The sequence below is a fragment of the Hylobates moloch genome, unplaced genomic scaffold, assembly GCF_009828535.3.
Source record: "Hylobates moloch isolate HMO894 unplaced genomic scaffold, HMol_V3 SCAFFOLD_23, whole genome shotgun sequence".
Classification (NCBI taxonomy): domain Eukaryota; kingdom Metazoa; phylum Chordata; class Mammalia; order Primates; family Hylobatidae; genus Hylobates; species Hylobates moloch.
The window spans coordinates 18,920,256-18,936,194 of record NW_026652298.1 but is presented as its reverse complement, the minus strand read 5'-3'; the positions used below and the strand labels follow the sequence as shown (position 1 = coordinate 18,936,194).

General features: G+C 43.9%; 1 protein-coding gene across 5 annotated transcripts in view; it reads left to right on the top strand.

Annotated features, from left to right (window-relative positions):
* Window positions 1-15,454, top strand: part of CCDC125 (coiled-coil domain containing 125) — a 53,785-nt gene extending 38,331 nt beyond the window's left edge. For 4 of the 5 annotated variants that reach the window (XM_032145040.2, XM_058434174.1, XM_058434175.1 and 1 more), the window contains 3 exons: window positions 1,584-1,758; window positions 8,806-8,936; window positions 11,191-15,454. In XM_032145040.2, coding sequence (XP_032000931.1) covers window positions 1,584-1,758; window positions 8,806-8,936; window positions 11,191-11,496 — 612 coding nt within the window. In that variant the 3' untranslated portion in view covers window positions 11,497-15,454. Of the gene's footprint in view, window positions 1-1,583; window positions 1,759-8,805; window positions 8,937-11,190 lie in introns of those variants that run through there. The other variant, XM_058434177.1, reaches the window with a different exon arrangement.
* Window positions 15,455-15,939: the final 485 nt, after the last annotated feature.

The window sequence follows — 15,939 nt, the reverse complement described above, 5'->3', positions numbered from 1 at the left end:
GATGGGGTAGGTCTCAGTTTTCCTACTGTGTTAAGTGGAGGGTAATAACTACCTTGGATGGTTGTTGTGAGGAAATAAGACATAAAATGTTTAGCACAGCACCATGAACATGCCAGACATTAATTCAAATGATAGCTGCCATTATATTTGGTCTTTGAAGTTATGGAATTTAAAGTCCTTAGGTGTGGCAAACCACCATGGCACACATTTACCTAGGTAACAAACCTGCATCCTGCACCTGTATCCTAGAACTTAAAATAGAATAAAATAGGACAAAATTACATTTAAAAAAATTAAAGTTTTTTTTTTTTTTGAGGCAGAGTCTCGCTCTGTTGCCCAGGCTGGAATGCAGTGGTGCAATCTCGGCTCACTGCAACCTCCACCTCCTGGGTTCAAGTGATTCTCTGCCTCAGGCTCCTGAGTAGCTGGGATTACAGGCGCCTGCCACCACTCCTGGCTAATTTTTGTATTTTTAGTAGAGATGGGGTTTCACTATGTTGGCCAGGGTGGTCTTGAACTCCTGACCTCGTGATCCGCCCACCTTGGCCTCCCAAAGTGCTAGGATTACAGGCGTGAGCCACTGCACACAGCCAAAATAAAGTCTTTAAAGTATATAGGAAAGCCAACAGTTGGATAGTAGCCATTCATTAAGAAGAGCATGAGGGGGCAATGGGTTACACCTGTAATCCCAGCACTTTGGGAGGCTGAGGTGGGAGAATCACTTGAGCCTAAGACATCACAGTTACAGTGAGCCGTGTTCATACCACTGCACTCTAGCCTGGGTGACAGAGTGAGAGACCCTGTCTCAAAAACAAACAAAAAAAGGCCGAGTGCAGGGGCTCACGCCTGTAAACCCAGCACTTTGGGAGGCTGAGGCGGGTGGATTGCCTGAGCTCAGGAGTTCGAGACCAGCCTGGGCAACACAGTGAAACCCCATCTCTACTAAAATACAAAAAACTAGCCAGGCGTGGCAACATGCACCTGTAGTCCCATCTACTCAGGAGGCTGAGGCAGGAGAATTGCTTGAATCCAGGAGGGGGAGCTTGCAGTGAGCTGAGATTGTGACACTGCACTCCAGCCTGGGTGACAGAGCGAGAGTCCGTCAAAAAAAAAAAAAAAAGAAGAAAAGAAAAACATGAGATTACATTGATCAAAGTCAAGGTCATCTATGAGAAGTATTTGAAAGGTGGTATTCATCATTATTTTCAGTGGTGTGGTCTGGAATGGCCCAAAGCTGAGTTGAAATGCAGCCTTTGGCATCCTCCTATCTTTCATGCTGGGCCCTTTGTCCCAGGACTTGAGCAGGACACACACACAGGGCCTGCATGGGGTAGTGAGGTCCAGGGGTTAGATTAGCAGGCAGTTGACAAGCACCACAAGGGAAACTGCTGATAATCTGGATCAGAGTAAGTTGCTACTGCAGAAGTAGCAAGTATTAATTAGCATAAGCAGATAAACTAGATCAGACACAGGCAATAGACCAGTGCTAGGCAGGGAGATTGCATATGTTAATTTGATTCCCCATTCAGCAAGAATTGTTCTGGTTTTGCCTCTGACACCTCTAAACTTTCTTTCAAAATCAGTTGGAACTTTTGCAGAAGAGTAAAGAAGAAGCTTACGTGATGGCAGATGCTTTCAGAATTGCATTTGAGCAACAATTAATGAGAAAAAATGACCAGGCACTACAATTGACACAAATGGATAAAATGCGTAAAAAAGCAACAAAATGGATGAATTGGAAGCGCCTTAAAGAGGATGGTAACTATGAATTATAATGGCAATAAGTAGGTGTAATTTTGTTTTGTTTATAATCCAAGTTGATGAAGCACACTTAATCCAATGTGGGCAAAAATAATTGAAACTTCACATGTGGTTGTGGTTTACTTAAAAACTTAGCAACTATGGAAGAAAAGGAGTCATTGGATATTACATGTGCAGATGAACTATTGGAATCCACAAACCATAACATAACAGGAATATCTCTTTTCTAATACTCTTCTGTTTCATTTAAATAAGACCATGTTTAGTGAAAAAACTTTACAATAAAAGTGCTAGGTGATTAAAGGGAAACTGCCAAGAAGGAAGTAATGTGAAAAATGTCATTTAAACATGACATTAAATGTATCTATCTAATTAAACTTTATTGAAATGTATGCTTCTCAGAAGGATATTGAGGAATAGAGGAAAAACCTTAAGTTGGACAAATTAATAAAATATTCTTAGAAAAAATGAAGCAGAAGTTTAGGTTTAGGTTTTGGTACATGAGCCCATCAAAAGTTTATCACCAGGCTGGGTGTAGTGGCTCACGCCTGTAATCCCAGCACTTTGAGAGGCCAAGGAGGGTGGATCACCTGAGGTCAGGAGTTCGAGAACAGCCTGGCCAACATGGCAAAACTCCATCTCTACTAAAAACACAAAAATTAGCCGGGCATGGTAGCACACGCCTATAATCCCACCTGCTTGAGAGGCTGAGGCAGGAGAATCGCTTGAACCCAGGAGGCAGAGGTTGCAGTGAGCTGAGATCGCGCCACTGGGCGATGGAATGAGACTCCATCTCAAAAAAAAAAAAGTTAATGATCAGTATTGAGTGTTATTATATCTGTATATTAAAAAATATATTAAAATAGCATGAGAGAATTGAGGATCTTCCAGTATAAACAAAGTAGCTGTTATTTTTTAGAAATCTTAGTTTCTCTAAGTAGTTCATATCAATTTTTATTTATCGGTATTATTCTGTACAATTCATATTGCTTCAATTTAAAATGTCAGATTATAATTTGAAACCATTTATCAGTTGAGAAAGAATCAAGTGAAGTTTATAAGAATTGTAAATGTTTTATAGAAAAATTCTAGGATGACTGTATTTCTAAATATTTTCTTATCTGTCAGATCTATAATTCTAATTCTAATATCTCTTATATTCAGGTGAATTTAGAAAGACTAATACACATCTTATAATATTTAAAATGATCTTAGGGGAACACCATCATAGAAAATATTTAAAATGAAACCTGGTGGCCAGGTGTGGTGGCTCACGCCTGTAATCCCAGCACTTTGGGAGGCCGAGGTGGGTGGATCATTTGAGGTCAGGAGTTTGAGACCAGCCTGGCCAACATGGTGAAACCCTGCCTCTACTAAAAATACAGAAATTAGCTGGGCATGGTGGCAGGCGCCTATAGTTCCAGCTACTTGGGAGGCTGAGGCAGGAGAATCACTTGAACCTGGCAAGTGGAGGTTGCAGTGAGCCAAGATTACACTACTGCACTCCAGCCTGGGGGAAAGAGCGAGACTGTCTCAAAAAAAAAGAAAAGAAAAATGAAACCTGGCCATGTGCGCTGGTTCACACCTGTAATCCCAGCACTTTGGCAGGCTAAAGCAGGCAGATCACCTGAGGTCAGGAGTTCAAGACCAGCCTGGCCAACATGGTGAAACCCCATCTCTACTAAAAATACAAAAATTAGCTGGGCGTGGTGGCAGGTGCCTGTAGTTCCAGCTACTTGGGAGGCTGAGGCAGGAGAATCACTTGAACCTGGCAAGTGGAGGTTGCAGTGAGCCAAGATTACACTACTGCACTCCAGCCTGGGGGAAAGAGCGAGACTGTCTCAAAAAAAAAAAAAAAAAAAGAAAAGAAAAATGAAACTTGGCCATGCGCGGTGGCTCACAACTGTAATCCCAGCACTTTGGCAGGCTGAGGCAGGCAGATCACCTGAGGTTCGAGACCAGCCTGGCCAACATGGAGAAACCCCATCTCTACTCAAAATACAAAAATTAGCTGGGCATGATAGCACTCACTTGTAATCCCAGCTACTCGGGAAGCTGAGGCAGGAGAATCGCTTGAACCTGGGAGGCAGAGGTTGCACTGAGCCAAGATCGTGCCACTGTACTCCAGCCTGGGTGACAGAGCGAGACTCTGTCTCAAAAAAAAAAAAATAATAATAATAATAAAATGAAACCTTTATAATAGCCATTTTGTTTGAAATATTTCTTTTCAAACAGTATATATTACTAATAGTATAGGAGTCAGCTGTTGTGAATTTTAGTTTCCTTAACTAAGCTTTCCTCCTTTTCTTTGCTGAAAAGGGTAAGAAGTGATGCAGAGGGATGATACAAACAGAAGCAGTAAATCAGAACTACAGAGTAGGGAAAAACATCATAGAAGCTACAAGTTTGGAGTGTTCATTAGATGGAAGCCAGGGCAAAACAGGAAAATATAATGTTTTATAACACTCATTCTGAGAAAGTCATTCATATTATCCTGAAATTAATTTCTAAAAATGTTTTCTGATACGAAAGTTTTGAGAAAATATAATGGCTAAATTCCCACCAATGTTTTAGCTTTTTTTAATTTTTTTCTTTTGAGACAGGATCTTGTCCTGTTGCCCAGGCTGGAGTGCAGTGGTGTGATCATGACTCACTGCAGCCTCTACTTCATGGGCTCAAGCAATCCTCCCACCCCAGCCTCCCTAGCAGCTGGGACTACAGGCACGTGCCACCATGCCAGGCTAAATTTTGTATTTGTTTGTAGAGGTGAGGTCTCACTATGTTACCCAGGCTGGTCTCAAACTCCTGGGCTCAAGCAGTCCTCCCTCCTCGGCCTCCCAAAATGCTGTGATTACAGATGTGATCCATTGTACCTGGCCAACAATGTCTTATAATAAATACAAAATAATGTATTTAGATAATATGGTCATTTTCTATAATGATCTCTTGATAAAAGCTGAAGGTACAACTTTATTTATTTTATTTTATTTTTTTTGAGACAGAGTCTCGCTCTGTCACCCAGGCTGGAGTGCAGTGGCGCGATCTCGGCTCACTGCAAGCTCCGCCTCCCAGGTTCACGCCATTCTCCTGCCTCAGCCTCTCCGAGTAGCTGGGACTACAGGCGCCCGCCACCACGCCCGGCTAATTTTTTGTATTTTTAGTAGAGATGGGGTTTCACCATGGTCTCAATCTCCTGACCTCGTGATCCACCCGCCTCGGCCTCCCAAACTGCTGGGATTACAAGCGTGAGCCACCGCGCCCGGCCAAGGTAGAACTTTAATGTTCAATCCAGGGTAGGTGATTTTGCCAGGGAAAAAGCTAACACGGTCCATGTATTTAGCCTTTTAGGAACAAGTGGAAAACACTAAGAATACCTGGTTCTACCATGGACCACAGCTATGTGTAGATAATCTTCCTCAGACACCTCCTCTCTCAGCTAAGCCCTTAATAGCAGCTGGATTGTAAAATCCTCTTTGAGGAAAGACCTGGTGTTTTGTGCTGATTGAAGGCAGATCTTCTTAGAAAGTCAGATTGTAAATATTTGTTTTGATAGAGGTGGAAAGAAAAGTGATGGGAAAAAGAAGAGACGAAGGGGAAAGTCAGGGTTAAAGTAATCTTAATCTTATGAAAGTCTGTCAGACCCTGTCACATGCATGCAAGTCCTGCAACCCTGTGTGGAGCTTGGCCATTAGGATAGTGCAGTGTAGACAAAGCTGCATTTTTCTCAAGAGCTAGATTCATACTCATTTCAGCACTTGAGAATATGTGCATTTGATGTTCCATAATTCCTACCTTCCTCAGTGTAAGAGACAGGAAAAACCAAAGTGTTTTCCTATTCACACAGCACTCACCACTCAGCTCAGCACTTCTGACACCAGATGTTGGGGGTGGGGGGTTCCCCACACACTGGCTGGGTATCCTATCATTTCCCTCAGTTCTCACACTGTCTACCTGGAGTTAGAGTCAGATCCCATAGGTTAAAGGCTCAGTCCCACAAGATGGCCTGCACTCCAAATGCCAGTCAAAAGCACGGGGTTGTCTCTGCTGCTCCTGACTGACTGGCTGTATATACATTGGGACTCCCATGACGCCCTCCTCAGGCTCCATTGATTTGCTAGGATGCCTCACAGAACTCCGGGAAACACTTCCGTTTACCAGTTTATTATAAAGGATCTTACAAAGGATGCAGATGAACAGCCAGATAAAGAGATGGACAGGGCAAGGCACGTGGGAAGGGATGCTCTCTTTGGCGCACCACCCCTCAGGAACCTCACATGCTCAGCTATCTGGAAGCTCCCCAGACCCTTTTAGGTTTTTATGGAGGCTTCATTACATGGACATGGTATGTCATTGGCCATTGGTGATCAACTCAACCTTCAGCCCCCCTCTCTTCCCCGGAGTTTGGGGACTGGGGCTGAAAGTTCCAGCTTTCTAATCACAAGATTGGTTCCCCTAACAACCAGCCCCCATCCTGAGGCTGTCCAGGAGCCCACCAAGAGCCTCATTAGAACAAAACATGCTCCTATTACCCAGGAAATTCCAAGGGATTTAGGGGCTCCGTGTCAGATGCTTCTAGCACTGAGGAAATTACAGTCAGGAATTGTGTGTTAGGAACTGGGGTCAAAGACCAACTATGAGAAAAGATTCACCTAACACCCCTATCTACTAGGATTTTAGGAGCTCTGTGTCAGGAACTTAGGGCAAAGACCAAATATATATTTCTTATATTACAATATCACACTCAGCTATTGACAAATCTGAGGAAGATTCCCACAAAAAATTCAATTCAGAGGGGTATAGCTCCCAAACTCTGAGTTCCAGTAAGGCACTGGGAGAGACTGAAGGCAGAATTTTAAATAATTGATTTAGGCAGGGCACGGTAGCTCATGCCTGTAATCCCAGTGCTTTGGGAGGCTGAGGCAGGAGGATTGCTTGAGCTCAGGAGTTTGAGACCAGCCTGGGCAACATAGGGAGACCCTGTCTCTATTAAAAAAAAAAAAAAAATTAGCCAAGCGTGGTGGTAGATACCTGTGGTCTCAGCTACTAGGGAGGCTGAAGTGGGAGGATCGCTTGAGCCTGGGAGGCTGAGGCTGCAGTGAGTCATGATCCCACCACTGCAGTCCAGCCTGGGTGATGGAGCAAGACCCTGTCTCAAAAAAAAAAAAAAAAAAAAAAAATTGATGGCTGGGTGTGGTGGCTCATGCCTGTAATCCCAGCACTTTGGGAGGCTGAGGCGGGTGGATCACCTGAGGTCGGGAGTTTGAGACCAGCCTGACCAACATGGAGAAACCCTGTCTCTACTAAAAATACAAAATTAGCTGGGTGTGGTGGCACAAGCTTGTAATCCCAGCTATTCGGGAGGCTAAGACAGGAGAAATGTTTGAACCCGGGAGGCAGAGGTTGTGGTGAGCTTAATATCAACTTTCTTTTTGATATGGCAGTTTAGACAAGTTTTCGGAAGTAGTTTATAAGCATACTTCTTTTTTTGCTTTTGGGTTTTTTTTTTTTTCTTTTTGATCTTAAACTCCTGGGCTTAAGCAATCCTCCAGACTACCAGCTTGAGCCATCACACCGAGCTATTTCTTTTTTTAGACTGAAAATAGGGACACAGATTCATCCACTCATCAAAGTGTCAGTTTCTCTGACTTCTGTTTGCCACAGCTCCTCGTGGGAGGGGTCAGGGCCGCCCTCGTCACTGTGCTCTGTCAGGATTGGTGGGAAGGGGATCTCCCCTCATCTGCTCTCAGTTTCCCACTAAACCACTTTTGGAGAATATTCCAAAAACATTCTTGAAATTTTCCTTGTACAATCTGAGATTTTGTACCTTCTGCAAATTACTTTCCTTCAATGGATGAAGAAGGACATCAGTGGATGAACGTGAAATATTAAATATTATGCTAATACCTGGGCAGGGCCTTTGACAATTGTGGTATTTTTTGTTGTTGTTGTGATGGTGGAAAAATATATCTAAAGTTGGCCAGGCGCGGTGGCTCACGCCTGTAATCCCAGCACTTTGGGAGGCCGAGGTGGGCGGATCACGAGGTCAGGAGATCGAGACCATCCTGGCTAACACAGTGAAACCCGTCTCTACTAAAAATACAAAAAAATTAGCCGGACGTGGTGGCGGGCGCCTGTAGTCCTGGCTGCTTGGGAGGCTGAGGCAGGAGAATGGCGTGAACCCAGGAGGCGGAGCTTGCAGTGAGCCGAGATTGCGCCACTGCACCTCCAGCCTGTGCGACAGAACGAGATTTATATATATATATATATGTGTATATATATATATGTGTATATATATATATGTATATATATATATATCTCTAAAGTTTACCATTTGAACTGTTTTTAAGTGGTATTAAGTATATTCACATTGTAATGTGACCTTCATCATCATCCAGCTCCAAAACATTTTCATCTTTCTTTACAGAGACCCTGTCCCATGAAACAGTTAACTCCTCACTTCCCCTTCCCCAGCCCGTGTGATTTATTGTTTAATGGCACAGTTCCCTGAGAAGAAGGTAATGCTATTCTCATTTTAGAGATGAGGAAATCAAGCCGAGAAAACTCACCTGAGGTCATACAGTTAGTAAGTGGCTGAATGAGGATTCAGGTCCAGGTCTTTGCGGTTCGGAAGCAGAGTTTGCATGGCTCAGAGGCCCCCTGTGGCCTGTAGACATGTTTTGTTAGGTTGGCTTAGTGTATTCAAACAATAAGACTAGTGGCTGACATTTAGAATTGGAAGATGTCATGGCAGATCTGCATTTCTGGCAGCTCTTGAAGACTGTGATGATCCAGTGACATGGACTGTGTTCTTGTGTGGCCTGTGTGTCAGCCGGCACAGAGGGGTGGCTGTGCTGCATGGCAGGGTAGCACTCTTGCTGCCTCTCACCTGCGTTGCTCCTGGCTCTGAAGGCAGTGCTCTGCTCACTACATTCCACTGTGTGCTCCTGGACTCACTTGTCCTAGAGATCAAGTTACCTCTTTTGCTGGAAGTATATCAGTGAAGATATTTTAATGTCTCAGCTGGATTTTCATGTTCAATTTTAGGATTTCCATCTCCAAGGAGTAAGAAAACCTTCGGGCAGAGACTGTTGGATATGCTCCCTTCAGAAAACAGTTCTAAGAGGATGGAAGACCAGGACAGTCCTCAAGAGGTCCTTAAGATGCTCATAGATTTGGTTAGTGTCTTTGCTTTCTTTTTTTTGCAGGTTATGGTTAAGCCAAGCTTGTCCAACCCACGGTCTGTGGGCAGCATGCAGCCCAGAACAGCTTTGAATGTGGCCCAACACAAATTCGTAAACTTTCTTAAAACATTATGAGATCTTTTTGAGATTATTTTTTTTTTAGTTCATCAGCTATCATTAGTGTTAGCGTATTTTTTTGTTTTGTTTTTTGTTTTTTTGTTTTGTTTGGTCGCCCAGGCTGGAGTGCAGTGGTGCGATCTCGGCTCACTGCAACCTCCACCTCCCGGGTTCAAGCAATTCTCCTGCCTCAGCCTCTAGAGCAGCTGGGACTGCAGGTGCCCGCCACCACGCCTGGCTAATTTTGTGTGTGTGTTTTTAGTAGAGACAGTTTCACCATGTTGGCCAGGCTGGTCTTGAACTCCTGACCTCAAGTGATCTGCCCGCCTCGGCCTCCCAAAGTGCCAGGATTACAGGCGTGACCCACCGTGCCCAGCCAGTGTTAGCATATTTTATGTGTGGCCCAAGACAATTCTTCTTCTTCCAGTGTGGCCCAGGGAAGCCAAAAGATTGTTAACCCCTAGGTTAAGCTAATCTATTTGCTTCCTGTTAATTCAACTCTTCATCTCTCTAGACTTGCACTTGCCTTCTATGTCCTTTTCCCAGTTGGAGTACCAGACTCCACCTTCATGATCTTTATCTCCCTCAGCTCCTCTTTTCTCGTCATCCATATTCTTTCCGTGCAGGTTTAAAGGCTCCATCTTGGAAAACAGGGGGCTCCTGTAGTTAACTCCAGCCAGCTTTGCCATCTACATTTATATATATACAGTTTGTGACAAGTCTGCCTGTTTATTGAGGCATTTTTAAAGTGTTCAAGGCATTTCCTCACACATCATATCCTTTACAGTCCTGCTACCCACATTCCACAGATGACTCAAACTAAGACACTGAGACTCAGGTTATATGAACATACTTATCTCTAGACTGTTAAATATTTGCATACAAATATATGAAAGCAATTTTATATACTAATAACTTCAACATTCTTTTATAAATATGCACGTTGATATATTTTTTATATGTTGATATTATATATCTGTCTATACACACTTCATATAGATCTATATTTTCCCTTCATTTCCAGACGACTTGCAAAATTTTCAATGCTGTCTTCTGTTCTTTTAAAAAATAATTGTCGGGGCTGGGCAGTGGCTCACGCCTGTAATCTCAGCACTTTGGGAAGCCGAGGCGGGTGGATCATGAGGTCAGGAGATCGAGACCATCCTGGCTAACACGGTGAAACTCCGTCTCTACTAAAAATACAAAAAATTAGCCAGGTGTGGTGGCTGGCACCTGTAGTCCCTAGCTATGTGGGAGGCTGAGACAGGAGAATGGTGTGAACCCGGGAGAGCAGAGCTTGCAGTGAGCCAAGATCGTGCAACTGCACTCCAACCTGGGTGACAGAGCAAGACTCTGTCTCAAAAAAAAAAAAAAAAAAATTGTTGGCCTGGCATGGTGGCACACATCTGTAATTCCAGCACTTTGGGAGGCCGAGGCGGGTGGATCACTTGAGGCCAGGAGTTCGAGACCAGCCTACAAAAATTAGCCAGGTGTGGTGGTGCACACCTACAGTCCCAGCTACTCTACTCGGGAGGCTGAGGCCCAAGAATCACTTGAGCCTGTGAGGCAGAGGCTGCAGTGAGCCAAGATGGCATCACTGCATTCCAGCCTGGGCAACAGAGCCAGACCCTGTCTTAAAAAAAAAAAAGAACTGGCCGGGCACGGTGGCTCACGCCTGTAATCCCAGCACTTTGGGAGGCAGAGGTGGGCCGATCACAAGGTCAGGAGATCCAGACCATCCTGGCAAACACAGTGAAACCCCGTCTCTACTAAAAAATGCAAAAAATTAGCTGGGTGTGGTGGCAGGCACCTGTGGTCCTAGCTACTTGGGAGGCTGAGGCAGGAGAATGGTGTGAACCTGGGAGGTGGAGCTTGCAGTGAGTGGAGATCGTGCCACTGCACTCCAGCCTGGGCGACAGAGCCAGACTCCGTCTCAAAAAAAAAAAAAAAGAATCGTGAATAACACGTAGTATAATGTTTGGGGATCAGGTGATACCTAATTTATTCATACTGATGGACAGATCAATATGAATATTAGGGTTGAATATTTTGTAAAATAGTACAATATTTCTCTGAATATATTCTGTGATTTATTGACTAACTTGTACATATTTAATTTCTGTGCATGCAGCTTAATGATAAAGAAGAAGCTTTGGCTCATCAAAGAAAAGTTAGTTACATGCTTGCTCGGGCATTGGAAGACAAAGACACTGCTTCAAAAGAGAATAAAGAAAAAAATCCTATAAAACAGAATTTCCCTTTCAACAACCCCTGGCGTAAGACTTCAGAATTCTCTGTTTTGGGTGATCCTATACATTCAAGTGTCTGCATTTTAAATTCTGTGGGCTGCATTTGTTCAATCCAGCACTCTCAAATAGATCCAAACTATAAAACTCTTAAAAGATCCCATTCTTTGCCATCAAGTATCATATTTTAAAGACAAGCCAGTTGAAATTGGAACTGAGTTGTTTATATCAAGATACTTTGAAAAATGATTTTGTCAATTTTGCTGCATCTTGAGAAGTTGTGTTTCCTAGGTATTTCTGAATTTTAGGAGGTCGCTTAAATCAAATATTTTCTACATTTTCTTTTTCTTCTTTTGAGATGGAGTCTCGCTCTGTCACCCAGGTTGGAGTGCAGTGGTGTGATCTCGGTTCACTGCAACCTCCGCCTCCCGGTTCAAGCAATTCTCCTGCCTCAGCTTCCCGAGTAACTCGGATTACAGGCATGTGCCATCATGCCCAGCTAATTTTTGTATTTTTAGTAGACAGGGTTTTACCATGTTGGCCAGGGTGGTCTTGAACTCCTGACCTCAATTGATCCGCCCGCCTTGGCCTCCGAAAGTGCTGGGATCACAGGCGTGAGCCACCACACCCAGCCTATTTTCTACAAGAAATTAGTATTCTGTGTTGACATTTTATTTATAAATTACATTACCGTATTTATAAATTACATTACAGGCTGGGCATGGTGGGTCACCTGAGGTTGGAGTTCAAGACCAGTCTGACCAACATGGAGAAACCCGTCTCTACTAAAAATATAAAAAATTAGCCAGCCGTGGTGGCACATGCCTGTAATCCCAGCTACTCGGGAGGCTGAGGTAGGCGAATTGCTTGAACCTGGGAGGCGGGGGTTGTGGTGAGCCAAGATTGTGCCATTGCACTCCAGCCTGGGCAACAAGAGTGAAACTGTCTCAAAAAAAGAAAAAAAAACACATTACAGTGTTTGCCAACATCCTAAAACAAAAAATAATAATGATTTTTGGGAAAACAAAAAATTATTTAACTATTTTGATTGACTATAGGGATCTTAGATTGGCTAAATCAACAATATAGCAATGTATCTTAATGCTCAAAAGTAATACCTAGGAGTGACTGAATGTTAATTTCTGGAATTCATTTATCTTATTTGCCTTGTTCAGTATTTTTCATTTACCATATAAAGTTTAGAAATAACAATTTCCTTAACTTCAATAAGACAGTTATGATGGTGGAACCTTGGCAGAAGTATATTGAGTCATTGCCGGCTACGTTCATGGCTTCTTGTCAGGGTAGTAACATTTTGCAACCAAATCTGCACAGATTTGTAGCCAAGTCTATAATGTGCTTAACAGCTCTTTTCATTGCATCCTGTGAGATGGTTGTGATGATCCAGGAAATGGGGTCTCAGGAATCTGAAGAAGCTGCCTGAGCCAAGGTGATTTCTAGGAGTTTGTGGTATGTGAATTGGGGTGTGTGGGGGTGGGGTGTGTGTGTAGACAGGGTCCCACTGTGTTGCTCAGGCTGGTCCCAAACTCCTGGCCTCAAGGGATCCTCCTGCCTCAACCTCTCAAAGTGCTGGCATTATAGGCATACACCACCACAACTCAATAAAAAAGTTTTTAAAAATTTACAAAGCTCATATTTGATCCAGCTAGGATTTCACCCTGTACATTTGTATTTCTTGTAGCCTGACGCACAGATATCTTAAATGGCTACTAAATGCTGCTCTGTGTATGAAAACAAATGGCTATCAAGGCCGGGTGCAGTGGCTCACAGATCTGGTCTGAATCTCTTGAGTCCAGACCAGTCCAGAGTTCAAGACCAGCCTGGGCAACATGGTGAAACCCCATCTATACAAAAACTCAGCAAGGCATGGTGGCATGCACCTCTTGTCCCAGCTACTCAGGGGGCTGAGGCAGGAGGAATGGCATGAGCCCAGGAGCTTGAGGCTGCAGTTGAGCTGTGATTGTGCCACTGCACTCCAGCCTGAGTGACAGGGACCCGTCTCCAAAAGAAAAGGCTATCAATACAAAAATGTTTATCTAAATTACTGTACAGCCATACAATGGAATACTCTACAAAATGGAGAGCTCCATAAGATAAAGCAAATGAATAAAGCAAAATGCATGTGTTGACAGCTGTTGTGATACCTCAGTTCTTATCTTCTTGGTTTAAAAGAATTTAAATGAGACAGCAAAGGAGATGCAGCATAACTTATTGCAAAAGGAATATTTTGAAAGTTAGGTGCAGAATAGACAGTACACCTGAGAGAGAGAATTCAGGGCCGGCTGCTCATAAGGGTGAGACAGCATTGATCATTGCTGGAGAAACTCCCTTTATGGGAATTTTGCATTATTATTCATAAGGAGGTGAGGTGTTGCTAGTAATCATGTCCTGGGTGGTCCTCTGCACAGGTGCAGTAGCTGTTAATGCTTGTTCGTACATCACATGTCTCATTAGCATCTTGAATTTCCACCTAGAGGTATGTTTTTTATTATTATAATGTGCAAAGGATCAGTTTGAGGACAGGTAAAATCAAAATGTGCATGCTCTCTAGAAGGGAAAGTCCCTACTGAAGATAGCTTTGCTTAAATGAGCTCAATTACAATGTGAATGCTGAGGTTTATTGTGTTGGCTGTATGGTCATGAGAACATGGTCATTTCCTTGACTACCTGATATGGTTTGGCTGTGTCCCCACCCAAGTCTTATTTTGAATTGTAATCCCCATAATCCCCACAGGTTGAAGGAGGGACCTGGTGGTAGGTGACTGGATCATGGGAGTGGTATCCCCCATGTTGTTCTCATGATTGTGAATTCTCACGAGATCCGATGGTTTTATACATAGTAGTCTCTCCTGCTGCCATGTAAAACATGCCTGCTTCCCCTTCTGCCAGGATTGTAAGTTTGCTGAGGCCTCCCCAGCCATGTGGAGCTGTGAGTCAAACCTCTTTCCTTTGTAAATTACTCAGTCTTGGGTAGTATCTTTATAGCAGGGTGAGAACGGAATAATACACTCCTATCCTGCCTCACGTGTTAGACACATTTTATGAGGGTCCTCAGATGCCTTTGGCACTATTATCTCCTGGACTCTTAGCTGCTTCTCCCTTGGCAGCTCCCTGTCTACACACACACACACACACACACACACACACAGATAAGGAAATCAGACAGATCTGAAGCACAAGTGGGTTTGATGCACTGCTGCTGTCCTGTGGTGAGTGCCACAGGACAAAGGCATGGAAGGTTCCTTAAGAAGCTGAGAGAGGCCCTGGGCTAACAGTCAAAAGGGAAATGGGGCAATGGAGCACAAGGATTCCAACTATAAGAACTGCATGAGTGGCCAGGTGTGGTGGCTCACGCCTGTAATCCCAAGCACTTTGGGAGGCCGAGGCGGGCGGATCACGAGGTCAGGAGATCGAGACCATCCTGGCTAACACAGTGAAACCCCATATCTACTAAAAATACAAAAAATTAGCCAGGTGTGGTGGTGGGCGCCTGTAGTCCCAGCTACTCGGGAGGCTGAGGCAGGAGAATGGCATGAACCCGGGGGGCAGAGGTTGCAGTGAGCCGAGATCGTGCCACTGCACTCCAGCCTGGGCAACAGAGCAAGACTCCGTCTCAAAAAAAAAAAACCAAAAAAAAACCCTGCATAAGCTTGGTAGCAGATTCTTTCCAGGGGCCTCCAAATAAAACTGTAGTCTGACTAACACCTTGATTTTGGCCTTGTAAGACCCTAAGCAGAAAACACAGCTGAGCCAGATATATGGCCTACAGAACTGTGAGCTAATACCTTTGTGTTACTTTAATTAGCTGGGCATGATGGTACACATTTGTAATCCCAGCTACTTGGGAAGCTAAGGTGGGAGGATCACTTGAACCCCAGGATGCAGAGGTTGCAGTGAGCTGAGATTGCACCACTGCACTCCAGCCTGGGCAACAGAGCAAGACTCTGTCTCATTAAAAAAAAAAAAAAATTAACCAGGCATGGTGGTATGCACCTGTAGTCCTAGCTACTGGGGATGCTGAGGTGGAAGGATGGCTTGAGCCCAGGAGTTCGAGGCTGCAGTGAGCCATGATTGCACTACTACACTCCAACCTGGGCAACAGAGACTCTCTCACAAAAAAAAAAAAAAAAAAAAAAGGAGAGATTCTATCAATTTATATACAATTTTGAGACCCAAAACAATGCTGTACATTGTTATGCATCTCACTACATGCATTCTTACAGAATAGTAGCATAAAATCATGGAAAGATACACACCAATTTCATAGAGTCATTTCCCTCTGGGGAAAGTGAAAAGGAAAAAATAGAAATAAAATGAAGTATTGGCTGGGCACGGTGGCTCACACCTGTAATCCCAGCACTTTGGGAGGTCAAGGCGGGTGGATCACAAGGTCAGGAGTTCGAGACCAGCCTGGCCAATATGGTGAAATCCTGTCTCTACTAAAAATACAAAAAAAAATTAGCCGGGCGTGGTGGCACATGCCTGTAATCCCAGCTACTTGGGAGGCTGAGGCAGGAGAACTGCTTGAATCCAGGAGGCGGAGGTTGCAGTGAGCCAAGATCACGGCACTGCACTCCAGCCTGGGTGACACAGCAAGACTCCATCTCAAAAAA